The following is a 20,976-nucleotide window of genomic DNA, read 5'->3' on the forward strand; positions in this document are numbered from 1 at the left end:
AAGGAAAACACTGAATTTCAACTATACTTTAAACCAAATGGACCTAAAAGACATATACAGAATATTCCATCCAAAAGCACCAGAATACATATTCTTTTCAAGTGTACACTTAACATTCTCTAGGACAGATCTTTTAATTTTTTCTTTTTATTTATTTTATGATAGTCACAGAGAGAGAGAGAGAGAGAGAGAGAGAGAGGCAGAGACATAGGCAGAGGGAGAAGCAGGCTCCATGCACCGGGAGCCCGACGTGGGATTCGATCCGGGGTCTCCAGAATCGTGCCCTGGGCCAAAGGCAGGCGCCAAACCGCTGCGCCACCCAGGGATCCCAAGGACAGATCTTTTGATAGGTTAGAAAATAAGTCTTAGTAAATCAAAGAAGAGTGAAATCATATGAGGCATCTTTTCTGACCAAAACAGAATGAAACTAGGAAACAATAGCAGGAGGAGAGCTGGAAAAATCACAAATATGTAGAAATTAAACATCACACTCCAACAATCATTGAGTTAAGAAAGAAATCAGAAGGAAAATTAAAATATATCTGAAATGAAAATGGAAACACAACATATCAAAACCTATGGGATACAGTAAATTAGTACTAAAAGAAAGTAAATAGGAATAAATACCCACATTAAGAAAAAAAGATCACAAATAAACATAACTGTTCTCTTGAAGGAACTACGGAAAAGAACAAACCAAGTAAAAAGTTAGCAGAAGTAAAGAAATAAAGACTAGGGCAGAAACAAATTAAACATAAACCAGGAAAACAATAGAAAAGAAATAGAAAAACTAAGGGCTAGTATTTTTCTGACAAACATAAAAAAAAATTAGAAGAGTCAAATAAAATCAGAACTGAAAGAGGAGACATTACAATTCCTACCACAGAAATACAAAGGATAATCAGAGACTACTATGAACAATTAATAAAACACCAACAGATTGGATAACTAGAAGAAATGGATAAATTCCTTAAAACACCATTTACCAAGATTGAATCATGAAGAAACAACATCTGAATGGACTCATAACAAGAAAAGAGATTAAATCAGTAATCAAAAATCTCCCAAAAGAGAAGAGCCCAGGATTAGATGGTTTTCCTGCTGAATTCCAACAAACATTTAAGAACTGGCAAAATTTTTTTCTGAAATTCTTCTAAAAATTGAAGAACAGGGCAGCCCCAGTGGTGCAGCGGTTTGGTGCCGCCTGCAGCCCAGGGTGTGATCCTGGAGACCCGGGATCGAGTCCCGCGACGGGCTTCCTGCATGGAGTCTGCTTCTCCCTCTGCCTGTGTCTCTGCCTCTCTCTCTTGCTCTCTCTGAATGAATAAATAAATCTTTAAAAAAATAAAATAAATAAAAATTGAAGAACAGTCCCAACCTCATTTTTTGAGACCAGCCATACCCTGTTACCAAAGCATATAAGGACATTAGAAGAGAAAACTACAGGCCAATATAATAGCAAACCAAATATATTACCACTGTACTAACAAACCAATATATTAACAAACAAAATTCAACAGCTAAAAGGATCATACGTTGTCATCAAGTTGGACTCTTATTCCTAGGATGCAAGAATGGATCAACATATGCAAATCAATAAATGGGATATATATATTATCAGAATAAATGATAAAACCATATGATCATCTCAACAGATACAGGAAAAAGAAGATAGAGAAAAACAGCATTTTACAATAATTCTCAAGAAAGTGAGTATGGAAATAAAATATCTCAACATAATAAATGACATAAATGACAAGCCTACAGGTAACATCATATTTAATGGTAAAAGGTCAATAACAAGATGAAGGTGTCCATTCTCACCACTCCTATCCAACATAGTCCTGGAAGTCCTAGCAGGACTTAGGCAAGAAAAAGAAATAGAAGGTACCCAAATAGAAAAGAAAGCAGTAAAAACAGTCTTTGTTTACAGATGATATGATCTTACATATAAAAAAATATCCTAAAGACACCACCAAAAATTGTTAAAACTAATCAGTGAATTCAGTGAAGTTGCAGGATATGAAATCAAAATATAGATATCAGTTAAATCTATACACTACCAACAAATTATCTGTAAAAATAGAAAATAGGGAAAATCCCATTCATAATACCATCACAAACAATAAAATACTTTGGAATAAATTTAACCAAGGACATGAAAGAGCTGTACAGTATTACACTTTGATGAAAGAAGCGGGAGAGAAGACACAATCAAATGCAAAGATACCCTGTATTCATGGATCAGAAGAATTAATATTGTTAAAATGTCCATACTTCCCAAAACCATCTATTGATTCAATGAAATCCCTATCAAAATTCCAATGGTTTTTTTCCCCATAGAAATAGGGAAAAAAACCCAAACATTAAAATCTGTATGGACCACACAAGATCCCACATACCTTAAGCAATCCTGAGAAAGAACAAAGTTGGAGGCATCACCTTTTCTGGTTTCAAACTATAATACCAAGTTACAATAATCAAAATAGTATGGTACTGGCATAAAAATAGATGTAAAGGCTAATCAATGTCAAGAGTACAGAAATAAACCCATACACACAAGGTCATTTAATATATATTAAGATTTTATTTATTTATTCATGACAGACACAGAGAGAGAGAGAAAGAGGCAGAGACACAGGCAGAGGGAGAAGCAGGCTCCATGCAGGGAACCCTATGTGGGACTCGATCCCGGGTCTCCAGGATCACGCCCAAGGCTGAAGGTGGCACTAAACTGCTGAGCCACCGGGGCTGCCTGGTCAATTAATATTTAATAAGGGAATCAAAAATACTCATGGGGAAAAGATAGTCTGTTCAATAAATGGTGCTGGGAAAACTGGATAATCGCATGTAGAAGAATGAAATTGAATCCCTAGTACAACATTCACTAAAATTGACTCAAAATGGGTTACTAACTTAAACATAATACTTGAAATTGTAAATCTCCTAAAAGAAAACACAGGGGAAAAGCTCCTTGACATTAGTTTTGGCAATGATTTTTTGGATATGATATCAAAAGCATAAAAAACAAAAAGCAAAAATAAAGGGGGACAACAGCAAACTAAGGCTTCTACACAACAAAGCAAACAATAAAGTATAAACGTGATCAATATAGAGAAATTATTTGCAAAATATGTATCTGACATGGGGTTAATATCCAAAATATACTATCAACTCATACAACTCAATAGTAAAACATCAGTCTCATTAAAAACTGACTGGAAAAAAAAAAAACTGACTGGAGACCTGAGCAGACTTTTTCCAAAGAAAACCTACAAATGGCCAAAAGGTATATAAAAAGATATATGACATCACTAGTCATAAGGGAAATAATGATTTCCTCAACTAGAAGGAGGTATCAAATCTGTTACAATGGCTGTCATCAAAAAGACAACAGATAAGAGTTGATGAGGACGTGGAGAAAAGGGAACCCTTGTGCACTGTCAGTGATATAGCTGCTATGGAAAAGAGTATGGAGGTTCCTTAAAAAAGTAAAACTAGAATTGCTGGGGATCCCTGGGTGGCACAGCGGTTTGGCGCCTGCCTTTGGCCCAGGGCGCGATCCTGGAGACCCGGGATCGAATCCCACATCAGGCTCCCGTGCACGGAGCCTGCTTCTCCTTCTGCCTGTGTCTCTGCCTCTCTCTCTCTCTCTCTGTGTGACTATCATAAATAAATAAAAATTAAAAAAAAAACTAGAATTGCTGTATGATCCAGCAATTCTGTTCTGGGTATATATCCAAAGGAAGTGAAATCATCTTGAAAAAATATCTGCACTCCCACGTTCACTGTAGCATTATTTACAATAGCCAAGATATGGAAACAACCTAAATGTCTATGATTGAATAAATAAAAAGAAGATATGGTATGTACACACACAGAAGCACACACATACACACAATAGAGTATTATTCAGCCATGAGGAAAGGAAATCCTGCCATCTGCAATATGGGTAGACCCTGAGGATATTATGCTAAGTGAAATAAGTGAGAGAGAGAAAGACAAATACCCTATGATCTCACTTGTGTGAAATCTTAGAAAGCCAAATTCTTAGAGTAGAGTGGTGGTACCAGGGTTTGGGAAGTGGGGGAAACGGGGAGATGTCAGTCAATGGGTATAAACTTCTAATTATAAGGTGAATAATTTCTAGGGATTTAACTTACGGAACAAGGTGATTACAGTTAAGAATACTGTATTATATACTTGGAATTTGCTAAGAGAGTAGGTCTTAAATGTTCTGAACATAAAAAAAAAAGATGGAAATTATGTGACAAGATGGAGATGTTAGCTGATCCTGTGGAGGTAATGATTTTGTAATATACAAGTATCTCAAATCAAAACCTTTTATTATTTTTTTAAGTAAGCTCTATGTCCAATGTGAAGGTCAAACTCACAACTCTGAGAACAAGAGTTGCATGTTCTACTGATTCAGACAACGAGGTACCCCACCACTGTACATTTTAAACTAACACAGTATTCTATGTAAAGTATCTCAATAAAGCTAAAGAAAAAAATTTGTTAAAAAAGAAAGCAAAGTGTCATATTTTTAAGACCCTGAAATTCTGGGAGTTGTTGAAAATTCCCCTTAACTGGGATAAAGACCAAACTAAGCTTGGACAAAGCACTTAGTTAAGAAGTAGAGCTGAGGGGGGAAAAAAAAAGTAGAGCTGAGGAGAAAACATAATGGAGAAAGCTGGTCCTTGTATAATGGTTTCACTAATCACAGTGAAGGACAGGAACATATAAGATGAATTCTTGGGGTGCCTGGGTGGCTCAGTCAGTTGAGCATCTGCCTTTGGCTCAGGTCACGGTCCCAGGGTTCTGGGATTGAGCCCCATGTTGGGCTCCCTACTCAGCAGGGAGCCTAGCTTCTCCCTCTCCCTCTGCTATTTCCCCTGCTTGTGCTCTTTCACTCTCTCTGTGTCAAATAAGTAAAATCTTTTTAAAAAAATAGATGAATTCTCTTCATAATACTGCCTCAGCCTCAGATTTCTCCTCAGAAAGATGGACCAATAAACTAGTAAATAAAACTTAAAAACCAACACGGCAGATTTGGTAAGAAAATCCTAACTGCACCCAGGCTCAAGACTGAGAGAATTCAAAAAGAAAATGAATAATTTCAAAGGTAATATGGGAAGAAGGAGGAAAGATGGCAGAGTAGGGTGATCCTGAGCTCACCACCTCATCCTACTGAGGAAACAGCTACATCTAAGCCACTAAGTGAAAATAATGTGAAGACTGGTAGAACAGGCCTTCCACGGCCAATTATAGAGAGAAGGCCTTTGAAAGGGTAAGAGAAACGGACATGTGGTTGAGAACCAAACCCCTGGTATGAATGACTAACCATAAACTTGAGGGACATCACAAGCATGGAGAAGTGATAGGATCAGACCCCATACCAAGCACCCCAGGTACTGGAGATCTGCACTGGGAAGAGTCCCCATAAATCCTAGCCTTGAAAACCAGCAGGGCTTAACTTCAGGAGCTTTAAAAATCAGTGGGATTAGCTCCAGGAGAGATGGAGGGCAGTAGGAAGCTGCCCTTGAAAGAGCCAGAATACTAATTGGCCTGAGACATAGCACAGAAACAGTAGTGCTTGGAGTATATGTGAAGATTATTGACTAATCTTAGAAAGTGTGCTGGAGGGACAGGGAACAAAAATGCTGGTAAGAGCCATTTCTCTTCCCCTCCCCCAACCCAGATAACCAGAGGCTTGTGAAAGCCAACACTAACCCTCTCTATCTACCCTGCTAGTACTGCGCCCCAACCTGAGGTCCCCCTGTCAACCTTCCCCATCCACCTCATCCACCTCAGTAGGCATCCCTCTGAAACAGCTCCTACCTCCTCACCCTGGGAGACAGCTCTGGACAGACTTGTGCCACTCCTAACTGACTCTTGCCCTGGGGAGGAGGACCAATAACCCCACACACCAGTGCACATGCAGTTCCTGCAGAAGGATCTCTTAGCTGTTGTGCAGGCAGCAAACCCTGCCCTTCAGTTTACCTGCAGATGTGACAGGCTAATTGTAGACAGGCAGGCTAAAAGTTTGCCCTACTCAGCAACAAGCCCATGTTGGTGGCAGCCAGGTCCCTCAACAATTCAGGGAGAAAATCCTGCTCAGTGTGCCCACAAGCAAAGCAGGTCATTGCAAATAGCTTGGCTGAAGGCAAATACAGCTCAGGCACAAGAGGAGGGAGCATGAAGCCTACAGAGAGGACACCACTGGAGCACCTTGGTCCTGCTCACCAGTAAGGGTTGCATTATAGGGAACCAGACTACTTCTTTTTTTTTTTTTAACATTTTATTTATTTATTCATAGAGACACACACAGAGAGAGAGGCAGAGACACAGGCAGAGGGAGAAGCAGGCTCCATGCAGGGAGCCTGACGTGGGATTCGATCCCCAGTCTCCGGGATCATGCCCTGAAGGCAGTGCTAAACCGCTGAGCCACAAGGGCTGCCCGGAACCAGACTACTTCTACAGTAGTCCTCAACTTTCAAGACCAAGAGATGTAGCTGACCTACTTAATATATACACAAAAAGTACACAGAAAGTTAGAAATGAGACAGAAGAATATGTCCCAAATGAAAGTACAAGACAAAATCAGAGTAAAAAAGTGAAACTAAATGGAGATAAGCAATAAACTTGATAAAGAATCCAAAGTAATGATCATAAAGATTCTGACTGGACATGAGAAAAGGGTGGATGATCTCAGAAGTCAATGAAGGGATAAAAAGTATGAAAAAGAACCAGTCAGGGCAGCCTGGGTGGCTCAGCAGTTTGGCACCTGCCTTCAGTCCAGGGCTTGATCCCGGAGTCCCGGGATCTAGTCCTGTGTCGTGTTCCCTGCATGGAGCCTGCTTCTCCCTCTGCCTTTGTCTTTGTCTCTCTCTCTCTCTCTCTCTCTCTCTCTCTCTCTCTGCCTCTCATGAATAAATGGATACAATCTTTTTTTAAAAAAAGGGAAAAATGGATAAATAATACAATAGTAGTAAAAGGTTTAAATCCACTTACAACAATGGACAGATCATTCAGAGAGAATCAACTAGGAAACAGCGGCTCCGAATGACACATTAGACAAAATGGACCTAACAGATATATACAACATGACTTTCAAAAACAGCAGAGTAGGGGATCCCTGAGTGGCTCAGTGGTTAAGCACCTGCCTTTGGCCCAGGGCGTGATCCTGGAGTCCCAGGATCGAGTCCCGCGTCGGGCTCCCGGCATGGAGCCTGCTTCTCCCTCCTCCTGTGTCTCTGCCTCTCTCTCTCTCTCTCTCTCTCTCTCTCTCTCTTTCTCATAAATAAATAAATAAATAAATAAATAAATAAATCTATCTTAAAAAAAACCAGCAGAGTACATCTTATGTTGAAGTGCACATGGAAAATTCTCTAGGACAGATCACATTTAGGCTTCAAAAGAAGTCTCAATAAATTTAAGAAGACTGAAATCATATTAAGCATATTTTCCAACTCAACAGTATGAAAATAGAAAAAAAGCTGAGAAAAAGAAAACTGAGAAAAAGAAACAGATGTATGCTAAACAACAAACATGTTTACAACAACCATGTTAAAACAACCAATGGGTCCACAAAGAAATCAGTGAGGAAATTAAAAAATATTTGAAGACAAATGAAGATGAAAACACAACAGTCCAAAATTTGGGGAAATGTTGCAAAAGCTGTTAGAAGAGAGAAGTTTATAGTGATTCAGGCCTACCTCAAGAATCAAGAAAAATCTCAAATAAACAACCTAATCTTACACTTCAAGGAGTTAGAAAAAGAACAAATGAAGCCTAAAGCCAGCAGAAGAAAGGAAATGATAAAGATAAGAAAAATAAAAAGGAAAAAAAAAGAAAAATAAAAAGGATATAGAAACTAAAAAAAAAACAGCAGAAAAGATCACTAAAACTAGGAGTTATATCTTTGAAAAAAATTAATAGAATTGATAAACCTTTAGCCAGACTTATCAAAAAGAGATTTCCCAAATAAATAAAATCACAAATGAGAGAGAAGTAACAACCAATACCACAGAAATACAAATAATTATGAGTATTATGAAAAATTATATGCCAAAAAATTGGAGAACCTGTAAGAATTGGATAAATTCCTCCAACATATAAACAACCAAAACTGAAACAAGAATAGAAAATCTGAACAGATTAAAAAAAAATCCAGCAAAGAAATGGAATCAGTAATCAAAAAACTCCCAACAAACAAAAATCCGGACCACATGGCTTCATGGTGAATTTTACCAGACATTTAAAGAAGAGTTAATACTTATTCTTCTCAAACGATTCCAAAAAGTAGAAAAGGAAGGAAACTTTCAAATTCACTCTATGAGACCAGATTACCCTGATACCAAAATCAGATAAAGACATTACTAAAAAAAGAGAACTACAGGCCAATATCCCTGATGAACATAGATACAAAAAATCTCAATAAAATACTAACCGAATCCAATAATACATTTAAAATATTCATCACAGTCAATTGGGATTTATTACTGTGTTGCAAGGGTGGTTCAATATTCACAAATCAATCAACATGATACTTTACATTAATAAAAGAACAGATAACATGATCTGTTAAGAACTTATCTTATCTGTAAGATAAGAACATGATCATTTCAGTAGATGCAGAAAAAGCATCTGACAAGTACAACATCCATTCACTCTACAAACCCTCAAAAAAGTAGGATTAGAGGGAACGTATCAACATAATAAAGGCCAAATATGAAAAACCCACAACAAATATTCTATATGAGGAAAAACAGAGCTTTTCCTCTACTGTCAGGAACAAGACAGGAATGTCCACTCTCAACAGTTTTATTTAACATAGTACTGGAAATCTTACCCACAGCAATCAGACAACAAAAAGAAATAAAAGGCATTCAAATCAGCAAAGAGAAAGTAAAACTTTTACTATTTACAGATAACATGATATTATATATAGAAAACCCAAAAGACTACACAAAAAAAACCCCTGCTAGAACTGATAAACTAATTCAGTAAAGCCACAGGATACAAAAATCAATCTACAGAACTCTGTTGCATTTCTATATTCCAATAATGAAGCAGCAGAAAGAGAAATCAAGTCATCAATCCCACTTAAAACTGTCCCCAAAACAGTAAGATGCCTAGGAATAAACCTATCCAAAGAGGCAGAAGACATGTACTCTGAAAACTATAAAACACTGATAAAAGAAATTAAAGATGACACAAAGAAATAGAAAGATATTCCATGCTCATGGATTGGAAGAACAAATATTGCTAAAATGTCTGTGCTACTCAAAGCAATCTACACATTTAATACAATTGCTAGCAAAAAATATCAACAGCATTTTTCATAGAAATAGAGCAAACAATCCTAAAATTTGTATGGAACCACAAAAGACTCAGAATAGAAAAGCAACTGAAAAAAAAAGTTGGAGGCATCATATTCTGGACTTCAAGTTGCATATTATAAAGATGCAATAATCAAAACAGTATAGTTAGTACTGCACAAAAACATATAGATCAGAGGAAAAGAAAACCCAGAAACGAACCCTCAACTATATGGTCAATTAATCTTTGACAAAGCAGAAAAGAATATCTAAATGGGAAAAATATCTTTTCAACAAATGGTGTTGGGACGGCAAAACATAAAATGAAAACACTAATTCAAAAAGATACATACACCCCTATGTCTACTGTAGCCTTCTTTATAATAGCCAAGATATGGAAGCAACCCTAGTGTCTACTGATAGATGAATGGATAAGGAAAACATGATATACATACATATATATACACATTATACACACATACATATATATACACACACATATATATGTGATGGAATATTACTCAGCCATAAAAAATGAGATCTTTTTAAAAAATGAGATCTTGCCATTTCAACTGATGGATCCAGAGGGTATTATGCTTAGTGAAATAAGCCAGAGAAGGAAAGACAAATATCAGCTGATTTCACTTCTATGTGAAATCTGAAATACAGGGACTCCTGGGTGGCTCAGTGGTTGAGCATCTGCGCTTGGCTCAGGGTGTGACCTGGGGTCCCAGGATCAAGCTCTGCATCAGGCTCCCCATGGGGAACCTGCTTCTCCCTCTGCCTGTGTCTCTGCCTCTCTCTCTGGGTCTCTCATGAATAAATAAAATCTTTAAACAAAAAAAGAAATCTAAAAGATCAAATACAGAGAACTGTTGGTTGCCAGAGGGTAGGCAGGTGGGTAGAATGAGCAAAATAAAGAGGACTAAGAGGTATAACCTTCCAGTTATAATAAAATAAATAAATAAAAGGAAATATGAAATCTACATGATCTAAAATGAAAAAAAGAAATCTGTAACAGTATGCTACTGTATCACAGAATATTGCTCTTGCATCCCAGTATATATACTCTATCCCTTTTCCAAATTTTGGCTAGGCTCATGGGCTCCTGGATTATTCTTCAATTCCCTGGAATCTAGGTATTTTTATATAAGCATATTCTGGATCATGAGATGAAAGTAGAAATATAATGTGCAACTACTGGAGAGGTTAAAGGAATGAGGTCATACTTTTTCTGTCTTCCTCCTTCCTGTGGAACAGTAAGGAAATGAGATAGCCAGGCAAATCTAGTCATTTGGGTTAATGAAGCAGAAGCCAACTATTAGAGGATAAGACAGAGCAATGAATACAAGGATTCTGGTTCCCTATTCCTTGGAGATAGAGGACTAGATCTGTTTGTTGGTACCTGAACTTCTACATAAGGGACAAATAAAATTCTGTCCTGTTTAAGCATCTGTTATCTAGGATTGCTGCCACAAGCCGTCAATAGGGTGAATCTCTAGAGACATAAAAATGCTCATGCCAGGAAGAGAGCAGTTCAAAGTACTATTTTTGCAGCAACCACGTAGGTATGTTCTTAGATCCCCTTCAAGAGAACTAGTTTTGATAAGCATAGTTGGTGAACATCCTCTAGCTATTCCATCCTTGCTTCCACTATTGAGTTCATGCTGAGACCATGATCTATCTTCCCAAGCTATTCCCAGCCAAGACTAACAGTGAGGGTATTAGAGTCTAGATCATTTCTACCTGATGTGAGACTCATGGGAAAGCTCTGGTCAGCTGGCTAAGTCTTTGAAACTGTTGTATGGTGATCTGAGTTAGCAGAAGAATCAATGAGCTTAAAGAGAAACAGATCAATAGAAACTATGCAATCTGAAGAAGAGAAAGAAAAAATTTTTTAAATAAACACACACTTAGAGAAATGTGAAACAGCAATAAGCATATCAACATCTGCATATATGAACATCAGGAGAGAAAAAGACAGAAAAATATTGAAAGAAATGGCTAAAAAAATGCCTAGATTTGATTTTTAAAACCACCCTAATACACAAATCCAAGACACTCAATGAACCCTAAGCAGGATAAAATATGGAGATACAAACCTAAACACATAACTAAAATGCTGAAAGTAGACTTCCAGGGAAGATGGTGGAGCAGGAGAACCTAAGCTCACCTGTCCCACAAATACAACTAGATAATATTCACATCAGTGTAAGTAACCCAGAAAATTACCTTAAGACTGTCAGAACAACTCTCCACAGCTAAATAAAGGGAAGAGGCACCATCAAAGAAGGCAGGAAGGGTGGAGATATGGTCAGGAACTAAACAGACTCAAGGGACCATATTTGGGAGGGAAGGGTGCTGCTGGCACAGAGAGGGGAGAGAAACAGATTTTCTCACTGGGGAGCCCAGTGAAATGAATCCCCAGAACATTGGCTTTGAAAACCAGAGTGGGGGATCCCTGGGTGGCTCAGTGGTTGGGCGCCTGCCTTCAGCCCAGGCCGTGATCCTGAAGTCCCGGGATCGAGTCCCACGTTGGGCTCCCTGCATGGAGCCTGCTTCTCCCTCTGCCTGTGTCTCTGCTTCTCTCTCTCTCTCTGTAGCTCTCATGAATAAATAAATAAAATCTTTAGAAAAAAAAAAAAGAAAGAAAACCAGAGGGGTTGAGATTCATGAGTTCTTACAATAAGTGGGACTCAAATCCTGGAACTTTAAAAATCAGCAGGTTCAGCTCTGGGAGAGCTAGGAGGTTGAGAGGAAACTGAGCCACCCCACAAAAAGCACAAAAAAGCCCCACAGAAGTACAACACAGAAACGGCAGTTTGAAAAACTCCAGGGGGATATGGGAGGGACATTTGTTTACTAATCTCAGAGCGTGTACTAGAGGGGCAGGGATCCTTAGAAGAACTTCTCCAGGATTAGCAATATCCAGTATAGTGCCTACCTAACTTGCTAACAGTATGTCCTGCTCCTTAAATTCCTCTGTGGACACACCCCTTCCATCCAGGCCTCAGCTCTAGGTTTCCTTACACAGCGGAACTTGCTTACAGCATACATCCTGTACGGCCCCCACCTGCTCTGGTGGATTTGGCCCCTGCTCAGGGCATAATCCTGGAGTCCTGGGATGGAGTCCCACATCGGGCTCCCTGCATGGAGCCTGCTTCTCTCTCTGCCTGTGTCTCTGTCTCTGTGTGTGTCCCTCATGAATAAATAAAATCTTTTAAAAAAATAAGAAAAGTGTTTGATGAAACTTAACACCAATTTATGACACTCTTAGCAGGCTAGGAATAAAAGGAAATTCCCCTTCAATAAGAAGAGTATTTACAAAAATACCTACACCAAATTATCATACTTACTCATGTATTACTGAATCTATACCTCTAAGGCGAAAATGGCACAAAGATAACTTTCACATATCTAGTTAACATTATACTCTGTTTAGCAATCAAAATTAGGCAAGAAAAAAGGGGGCATGAGGATTTAAAATGAAGAAAACTTTTCATTTGCAGATAATATATTTGTAAACATAATTTAATTCAATGTCAAAATCTCAGCAGTTTTAATTGTGGAAATAGAATAATTCTAAGATTTATAAGGAAATAGAAATAGCTACACATGGCTTAGGAAATGATAAAGAACAAAGATGGAGGATTCATTTATATTATCAGATCAAGATTTATTATAATATAGATATGGTAAGTGAGATAGAGTGGGATTGACCCTGGAAATCAAAACAACGGAAAAGGGCATAAAGCCAGAAATACATATATTAACATGAATAGTTCTGAAAACACAATGTGGAGTAAAAAAAAGGTGAGTTGCAGGACTGTAGGTCCATTAGGTTCCCTGTTATTTAAAAATCTAAAACAAAGAGCAACATTCGGTAGTGTTCACATATACAAATTTATGCAGTAAAAATATAAACACATAAACTCTATGGATATAGATGATATTTATGAAAGTGACTGCCTCTGGGACAAAGTATAATATTCTAATTATTTTGTTGAAAAAATCCTGAGGCAAAAATGACAAAATATTAAAACATGCTAATTCAGGGAGCTGGGTATGTTGGCTGCTTATTCTACTTCTCCCTCCCTCTTCCTAGATTTTAAAATAATGAAGAAAAGAAAAAAAAAAGACAGAAGAAGCAGCAGCTCTTTGTTAGTTCCACTATCTGGGCTTTTTCTAACTCACTGACTTGAATTTTATTCTTACCAATTCCTTTTAAAATTTTCTCATTTTGTTTCTAATTACTAGAACTGTGTTATTTTGTTCATTTACTTTATGTTTATTAACATTTTTTCAGCCTAAAGGTTTTCTTTTGTGCATTATTTTATTTTTAAGATGTTCTATAACATAAATTTTTATGTCCATATTGATCTGGGTTGCTTATGCTAGTTTAAAAATTCCCATGTGAATGTTTTTCTTTTTGAATTTTTTATTATTAGCTTCATATTTAATTGCATTGTGGAACTATCACATGTATAGTTTCTACTTTAGAAATTTACTGAATTTTATTCATGCCTAATACATGTTGAGTTTTTAGGTTATTTCATATCCAAATAAGGGATAGTAACTGCAGGCTATAAGCTATCTTAATCTATTAGCTCTATCAAATTATTATTGGTAGATACTTTTTTTTTTTTTGTCTAGCTCATCTAGCATGAGCTAAGACAAATCAATGAAAGTTTCCTACTGATATGTGTCTTCTTATTTTCAGTGTTCCTTATAATAACTTTGCTGCAGGTTATTTGATAAGGAAGCAGTCCTAAACCACTCATCTTTATTATCTATTGCACTCACTTTAAAACACTGGTTTTTTGTTTGTTTAAAGCTTATTGTTTTGACTTTTGACCTGATATTAACATATAGACTTTTCCATTATTTATTTATTTATTTATTTATTTATTCATTCATTCATTCATTCATTCATTCATTCATGAAAGACACGCAGAGACATAGGCAGAGGGAGAAGCAGGCTCCATGCAAGGAACCCGATGTGGGACTTGATCCCGGATTCAGGGATCACACCCTGAGCCAAAGGCAGACGCCCAACCACTGAGCCACCCAGGCGTCCCACTATCCTTTCTTTCAAAGTGAAATTTTGGACAACCACTTTGGAAAACTTGTTTGGCAGTATCAATAAAAGGTAACCTATATACATGACCTATAACTCAGCAATTCTACTTTTGGTTTATATACAAAAGAATATGTATATGTGTGCAACAAAAGATATCTATAAGAAAGTTTATAGGAACAATATTTGTAATTGTCCTCAAAATCTACCTAAATGGCAATCAATAATAGAATGGATAAATAAAACTGTAGTTTATTCATATAATTGAATAATATAGAGCAATGAAATTAACCAAACTAGAACTACATGCAATAATTCAACATGAATCTGACAAACACAGTATTAGGCGAAAGAAGCCAGACACAGAGTATATATATTAATATGGTTCAAACTTTGGCAAAAAATAATCTATAGTGATAGAAGCTGAATAGTGGTTATCCCTGGGGTAGGGGTGATGACCTTGGAAAGGTGCAGAAGGAATCTCATGGTTATTAGAGTAATATTCTAATTCCTGATCTATTGCTTTTGCAGGTTACATAGTGTGTTCACTTTGAAAACTGAGTTTGAAGAAAAAACTGGATATATAGAGAAGCTGCCAGATAGGGACACACAAAGAAAAGTATATCTCAATATTTCTCAGGTATAGGCAAGCTATGAGCTGAGGGTGAAAGGGCAGTAAAGTAAGATATGCTAATAGCTAAGAGTGCAGGATAAATCTGAAAGAGAAGGGTTCCAAAGGAAGTATGAAGGCTGAAGTTCTGAGGAAAAGGAATTATCCTTGAAGAGGAGGCAGACATCACTTATTCTAAGAGTAAAATAAAGAACAAGGAACCATGGATTCAATTCATTAAAACCACAAATATTCACAAAAATTATGTATATCAGGCATCAGTAAACCAAATGAAACATATTCTCTGTTCACATTTCAGTGGACTAAAATTATAATAATTTACCAGAAATTACTAGACTGTAGTCCAATCTATACCAACTACCCATTGAAAAATATAATTATGTAGGGTCATTTGAGAGACACACCTCATCTACCTCATCTATTTCTTCAGATATTCTAGTGTTAATTAGAATTATGTATGACACATATACAATAAATGGTAAAATGCACTAACATTTTTTTAAGATTTTATTTTTAAGTAATCTCTGCACCCAATGTTGTCGGACTTGAACTCAAAACTCTGAGATCAAGTGCCACCTGCTCTACTGACTGAGCCAGCCAAGCATCCCTAAAATGCACTAATCTTAGGAGTACAAACTGATGTATTTTTATACATTTATATATTTGTGTAATCAGGTCAAAATAAGAATATTTTCAGCACTCCAAAAGATACTCTCATATCCTAGGTAATATCCTCTTAGGAGTAACTACCATTCTGATATCTATCACAAGAGATTAGTTTTCCCAGCTTTCAAACTGCATATAAATGGAAACATATCTTTTGTTTCTGGCTTCTCTCACTCCAATGTTTGTAAAATTTATTTATATTGTTGTGAGTAACAAGTATCTGCCATTTTTTAAAATTGTTGTGTGGTCTTTCATTGTATGAAAATACTAATTTATCCCTTTTTCTGACAGTCTTCATTTGCATTCTTTTCAATGCTAGCTATTTTAATATACGTTCTTTGTTTTATCCTTTATCAAAACAGACCATCAAAATAGCTGGCTTTATCAACTACAAAAGATCACACTATAAATATATTCATTGACCTAGGTGCCTTGAAAAGCTTGCTTCTCCTAAGAAATGTTCATTTTAATCTTTATTTACAATGCAAATTGTGTAATGAATTTTTGCTCTGGTTTGTTTCACCTATAATAATGAAATTAAAAACTGAAGCCCAACTTTTAATCTCTCTGAATGAATACTCTTCTGCGTTACCGTATTTTAACTCTTCCCTGGTCTTAATCTTCGAACTCTACTTCCTCTGAAAATGCTTCATCTGTATAGGATTTTCCAAACTACTGTATGGATTGCTGTAATCCTTTTGAACTACACTGTAGAATAAAGCAGAGAACAAATATAATGCTTAAAATTTACCTGGGACTCGGTCATTTTCTCTTCTTTCTGGTAATGGGCAGGGCTTGAGAAGGCAGAGCTGGGAAAGAGAAGAAAAGTCCTTAGACCAGTCATGCTTTGTGGTATTAGGAATTTGCATCCATAAGGTGGACTAAAGGCTACCCAATAGTAAAATGATTCTTGGATCCATTAGAAAGGCCAAGAATATTCACATCAGAGGAGCTGACAGGTATAAGGATGACTGGTATGGTCGTGTATGGCTTAGGCATAAGGTGGATAAGAATGGGAGTTCAGGGCAGCCCCGGTGGTGCAGCGGTTTAGTGCCGCCTGCAGCCCAGGGTGTGATCCTGGAGACCCAGGATCGAGTCCCACATCAGGCTTCCGGCATGGAGCCTGCTTCTCCCTCTGCCTCTCTCTTTGCTCTCTCTGAATGAATAAATAAATAAATCTTTTTTTTAAAAAAAAAAGAACATGCGACTCTTGATCTTGGTGTCATGAGTTTGAGCCCCATATTAAAAAAAAAAAAAAAGAATGGGAGTTCATATGTGGGAGATGTCCCATGAATTTTTTAATAGCTCTGTATCAGAAAAAAAAAAGTTAGCAAGGAACAGGAAGATACATAGTTCATGAGAGAACATAACCAAGAAAATTATGAAATTGATAAAACACCTAAGGTATTTTAATGTACTGAGAGATTACCAACTAAATCGGAATTTAACCAAAATGGTAATAAAATTATATTTCAAGAAAGGAGTAATTATCACTCACTTCCTTTCAAGGAGTGAGTGATATGTATCAGAGATATAGGTGGTGGTAAGACAGTTAAATTCTTATTTGCCACAGTAATATATATATATTATATATATAATACATATATATAATATACATATACAAATCTGAAGTGTCAAATAATAGCAAGGTTATAGCAAGATAAATATGTGATTTGGAAAAACTTAAATATAAGAAATAACAAGAGCTGAAAGTGGTTCTCTTTGGGAACAGGAATTAGGGATGGGGGAAAAAAGAAACGGTATTGTTTTTCATATTAAACTAATAGCACCATTTGATTTTTTAAAATAAAATTGATATTCTAGGGCAGCCCTGTGGCTCAGCAGTTTAGAGCCACCTTGGCCCAGGGAGTGATCCTGGAGACCTGGGGTCGAGTCCCACATTGGGCTCCCTGCATGAAGCCTGCTTCTCCCTCCTCCCTCTGCCTGTGTCTCTACCTCTCTGTCTCTCTGTTTCTCATGAATAAATAAATAAAATATTTTTTTTAAAAATTGACATACTATTTTCCCCCAAATAAAATTTAATCAAAAATACCACTGCAATCAATTCAAGCACTACTACAGGGTATAATGAAGACCACAGATGTCCTCCCCCATTCCCATGCACACTCCCTTTCCCAGTTTTAGTTTGATTAAGGAAAATTAATCTATTATTTTATTCAGTAAAATTTTTTTGGTTGCTGTTGGCTTGTAATTTATTTTGTCACTCATTTGCAGGTTTTTTAAAGGATCTTTTATTTTCTTTTAAACTTTTTTTTTTTAAGATTTTATTTATTTATTCATGAGAGACACAGAGAGAAAGAGAGGCAGAGACACAGGCAGAGGGAGAAGCAGGCTCCATGCAGGGAGCCCAAAACTCGATCCTGGGTCTCCAGGATCAGGCCCTGGGCTGAAGGCAGCACTAAACCGCTGAGCCACCTGGGCTGCCCTTTAAAGGATCTTTTAAAACTTTACGACAGATGAATTATAGTAGGAAAGAACAGTGTCCTGGGGGCACAGTGGTCTCTCTGCCACTAATAAGCACTGTGACCCTGGAATCCCACATTCTTAGAACCATTATAATCAACCTTTAAAAGAGGATAGCTGAATAAGAGGGGTGTCTCAGTAGTTCCCCAGCACCAACAGTGCAAAATTCTGTAAAGAAAACTTGATACCTTGTTAAGGATAGAAAACCAGTATAGGGATCCCTGGGTGGCGCAGCGGTTTGGCGCCTGCCTTTGGCCCGGGGCGCGATCCTGGAGACCCGGGATCGAATCCCACATCGAGCTCCCGGTGCATGGAGCCTGCTTCTCCCTCTGCCTATGCCTCTCTCTCTCTCTCTTTCTCTTTCTCTCTCTCTGTGACTATCATAAATAAAAAAAAAAATTTAAAAAAAAAAAGAAAACCGGTATATTCCAAAAGGCCATATGTGGTAGATAATGTTACTAACAACATCCAATGCCCTCATCTTATTTCTTGAAAACTAAACCTTAATTTTTTCACATGACAATATACCTTCTCCCAAGGATGAATCATGATTGGTCTAGCCAAGGAAGGTAATCCTATTCCCCTTTTCCACTTATTCACATTGCCAGCATCTCTTGCAGCTATGAGTTACTTTGTGACACAATACTGGCTAACAGGAGTTAAGATATTTACTAGGGAAGAAGGGTTACAGAAAAATGTATGATATTTTATTTATTTATTTTCTGCATATTATCTCCTACACATAGCAGCCCCTTGGGCCTGGGGGTGCACACAAGCAGATTCTGTTGTCAGTATTTCAGCTGTAGTAGTGGGCAAGAGTCTATGTGGGCACAGATTAAAACAGGAATTATATTAAAAGCAATTGCTTAAGGTGAACTGAAGTCCTCAACTAGCTGAAGAGTGGACACCAAACAAGACTCCCCCTACCTACTCTCTTTCCTCTTTCCCTGAATCATCAAATTTCTCAAGGCAAGAAATAGAAAGTGGGGGAAAAATGACTCCATAATTTCCTTGAGGCACCTAATGATGGGTTTTATCACAAGATTGCTAATGTAGCTCAGTTGGTTAAGCGTGTGACTTCAACTCAGGTCATAATCTCAGGGTCCTGGGACTGAGCCCTCCATTGGGCTCACACTCAGTGGGGAGTCTGCTTGGGATTTTCTCTCTCCGTCTCTGCCCCTCAACCTTCCTCCTCCTTTCCCTCTCCTTTCCGTGCTCATGCTCTGTCTCTCTCTCTCAAATAAATATTTTTTTTTAAAAAAAGATTTACTTATTTATTCATTCATTCATTCATTCATTCATTCATGACAGAGAGAGAAAGAGAGATTTTGAGGCAGAAACACAGGCAGAGACATAGGCAGAGGGAGAAGCAAGCTCCATGCAGGGAGCCCAATGTGGGACTCAATCCCAGGACTCCAGGATCACGCCCTGGGCTGAAGGCAGGCGCTAAACCACTGAGCCACCCAGGGATCCCCCAAAAAAGAATTTCTAATAGCAGCATTGGATGGATGGTTCAACAAAAATGACTTTATATTTTGTTAAGGACTTACAAATGATGAAAATAAACGAGAGCTCTTATTTAAAGAGTTTCTTCCCTGTCACTTTCAATGCAGTTATGTTACACATTTACATAATATTACAGGTAAATAAATTTGTCTCATTGTGCCTTCCATTTTGGGTTCCACCTCCATTCTCACTGATACCTATAAAAAAGTTTGCTAGGAATGTGATTGGTAATGCATTAATCTATAGATCAAATTATTTTTTAATTTTTTTATTCATTTATGATAGTCACACAGAGAGAGAGAGAGAGAGAGGCACAGAGACACAGGCAGAGGGAGAAGTAGGCTCCATGCACCGGGAGCCCGACGTGGGATTCGATCCCGGGTCTCCAGGATCGCGCCCTGGGCCAAAGGCAGGCGCCAAACCGCTGCGCCACCCAGGGATCCCTATAGATCCAATTAAAGAGAAATGAAAACATGAGTCTTCCAATCCATGAAAATAGTATATTTCTCCACTTATTTTTTATTTCTTTCAGTTTTTTTCACTTTCAGCATACAGTACCTATATGTATTCTATGAGATTTCTTAAGTACTTTATTTTGGGGCATGCTAGTAAATTTATTTCAAACTCCACTTGTTCATTTCTGGAATATAAAAATGATTTAACTTTATATACTGATTATGTATCCTACAACCACACTAAATTCATTTAAGAGGCCTAGGAGCTTTTTTATAGATTATTTGAGGTTTTCTATCTAGATAATCATGTTGTCTGCAATAGAAACAGTTTTATTTCTTCCTTTATGATTTGTATGTCCTTGTCTTTCTCTTGCTTCTTTGCACTGGCTAAGACTTTCAATAAAATGCTGAATAATGGTGACAGAGGACATCTTCACTTTGTAGCCAATCTTAGAGGTAAAGCATTATCTCACCACTAAGTATGTTTTTTTTTTTTTTAGATTTTATTTTATTTATTTATTCATGAGAGATACAACAAAGAGAGAGAGGCAGAGACACAGGCAGAGGTTGAGAGGCGGGCTCCATGCAGGGAGCCTGATGTGGGACTTGATCCCAGATCTCTGGGATCATGCCCTGGGCTGAAGGCAGTGCTAAATCACTAAAGCCACCCCGGGCTACCCTTTTGTTCTTTTTAAGATTTTATTTATTTACTCATGAGAAACACAGAAAGAGAGAGGCAGAGACACAGGCAGAGGGAGAAGCAGGCTCCATGCAGGGAGCCCCATGTGGGACTCAATCCTGAGACTCCAGGATCACACCCTGAGCCAAAGGCAG

General features: G+C 37.5%; 1 protein-coding gene across 1 annotated transcript in view; it reads right to left on the reverse strand.

Annotated features, from left to right (window-relative positions):
- The window catches only part of LOC129500331 (zinc finger protein 569-like), a 151,966-nt gene that overhangs the window by 14,222 nt on the left and 116,768 nt on the right, over positions 1-20,976 (reverse strand). The window contains 1 exon segment of the mRNA XM_055310637.1: positions 16,449-16,506. Within this exon segment, the coding sequence (XP_055166612.1) occupies positions 16,449-16,506 (58 nt within the window).

Source organism: Nyctereutes procyonoides, unplaced genomic scaffold (genome assembly GCF_905146905.1).
Source record: "Nyctereutes procyonoides isolate TBG_1078 unplaced genomic scaffold, NYPRO_anot_genome, whole genome shotgun sequence".
Classification (NCBI taxonomy): Eukaryota; Metazoa; Chordata; class Mammalia; order Carnivora; family Canidae; genus Nyctereutes; species Nyctereutes procyonoides.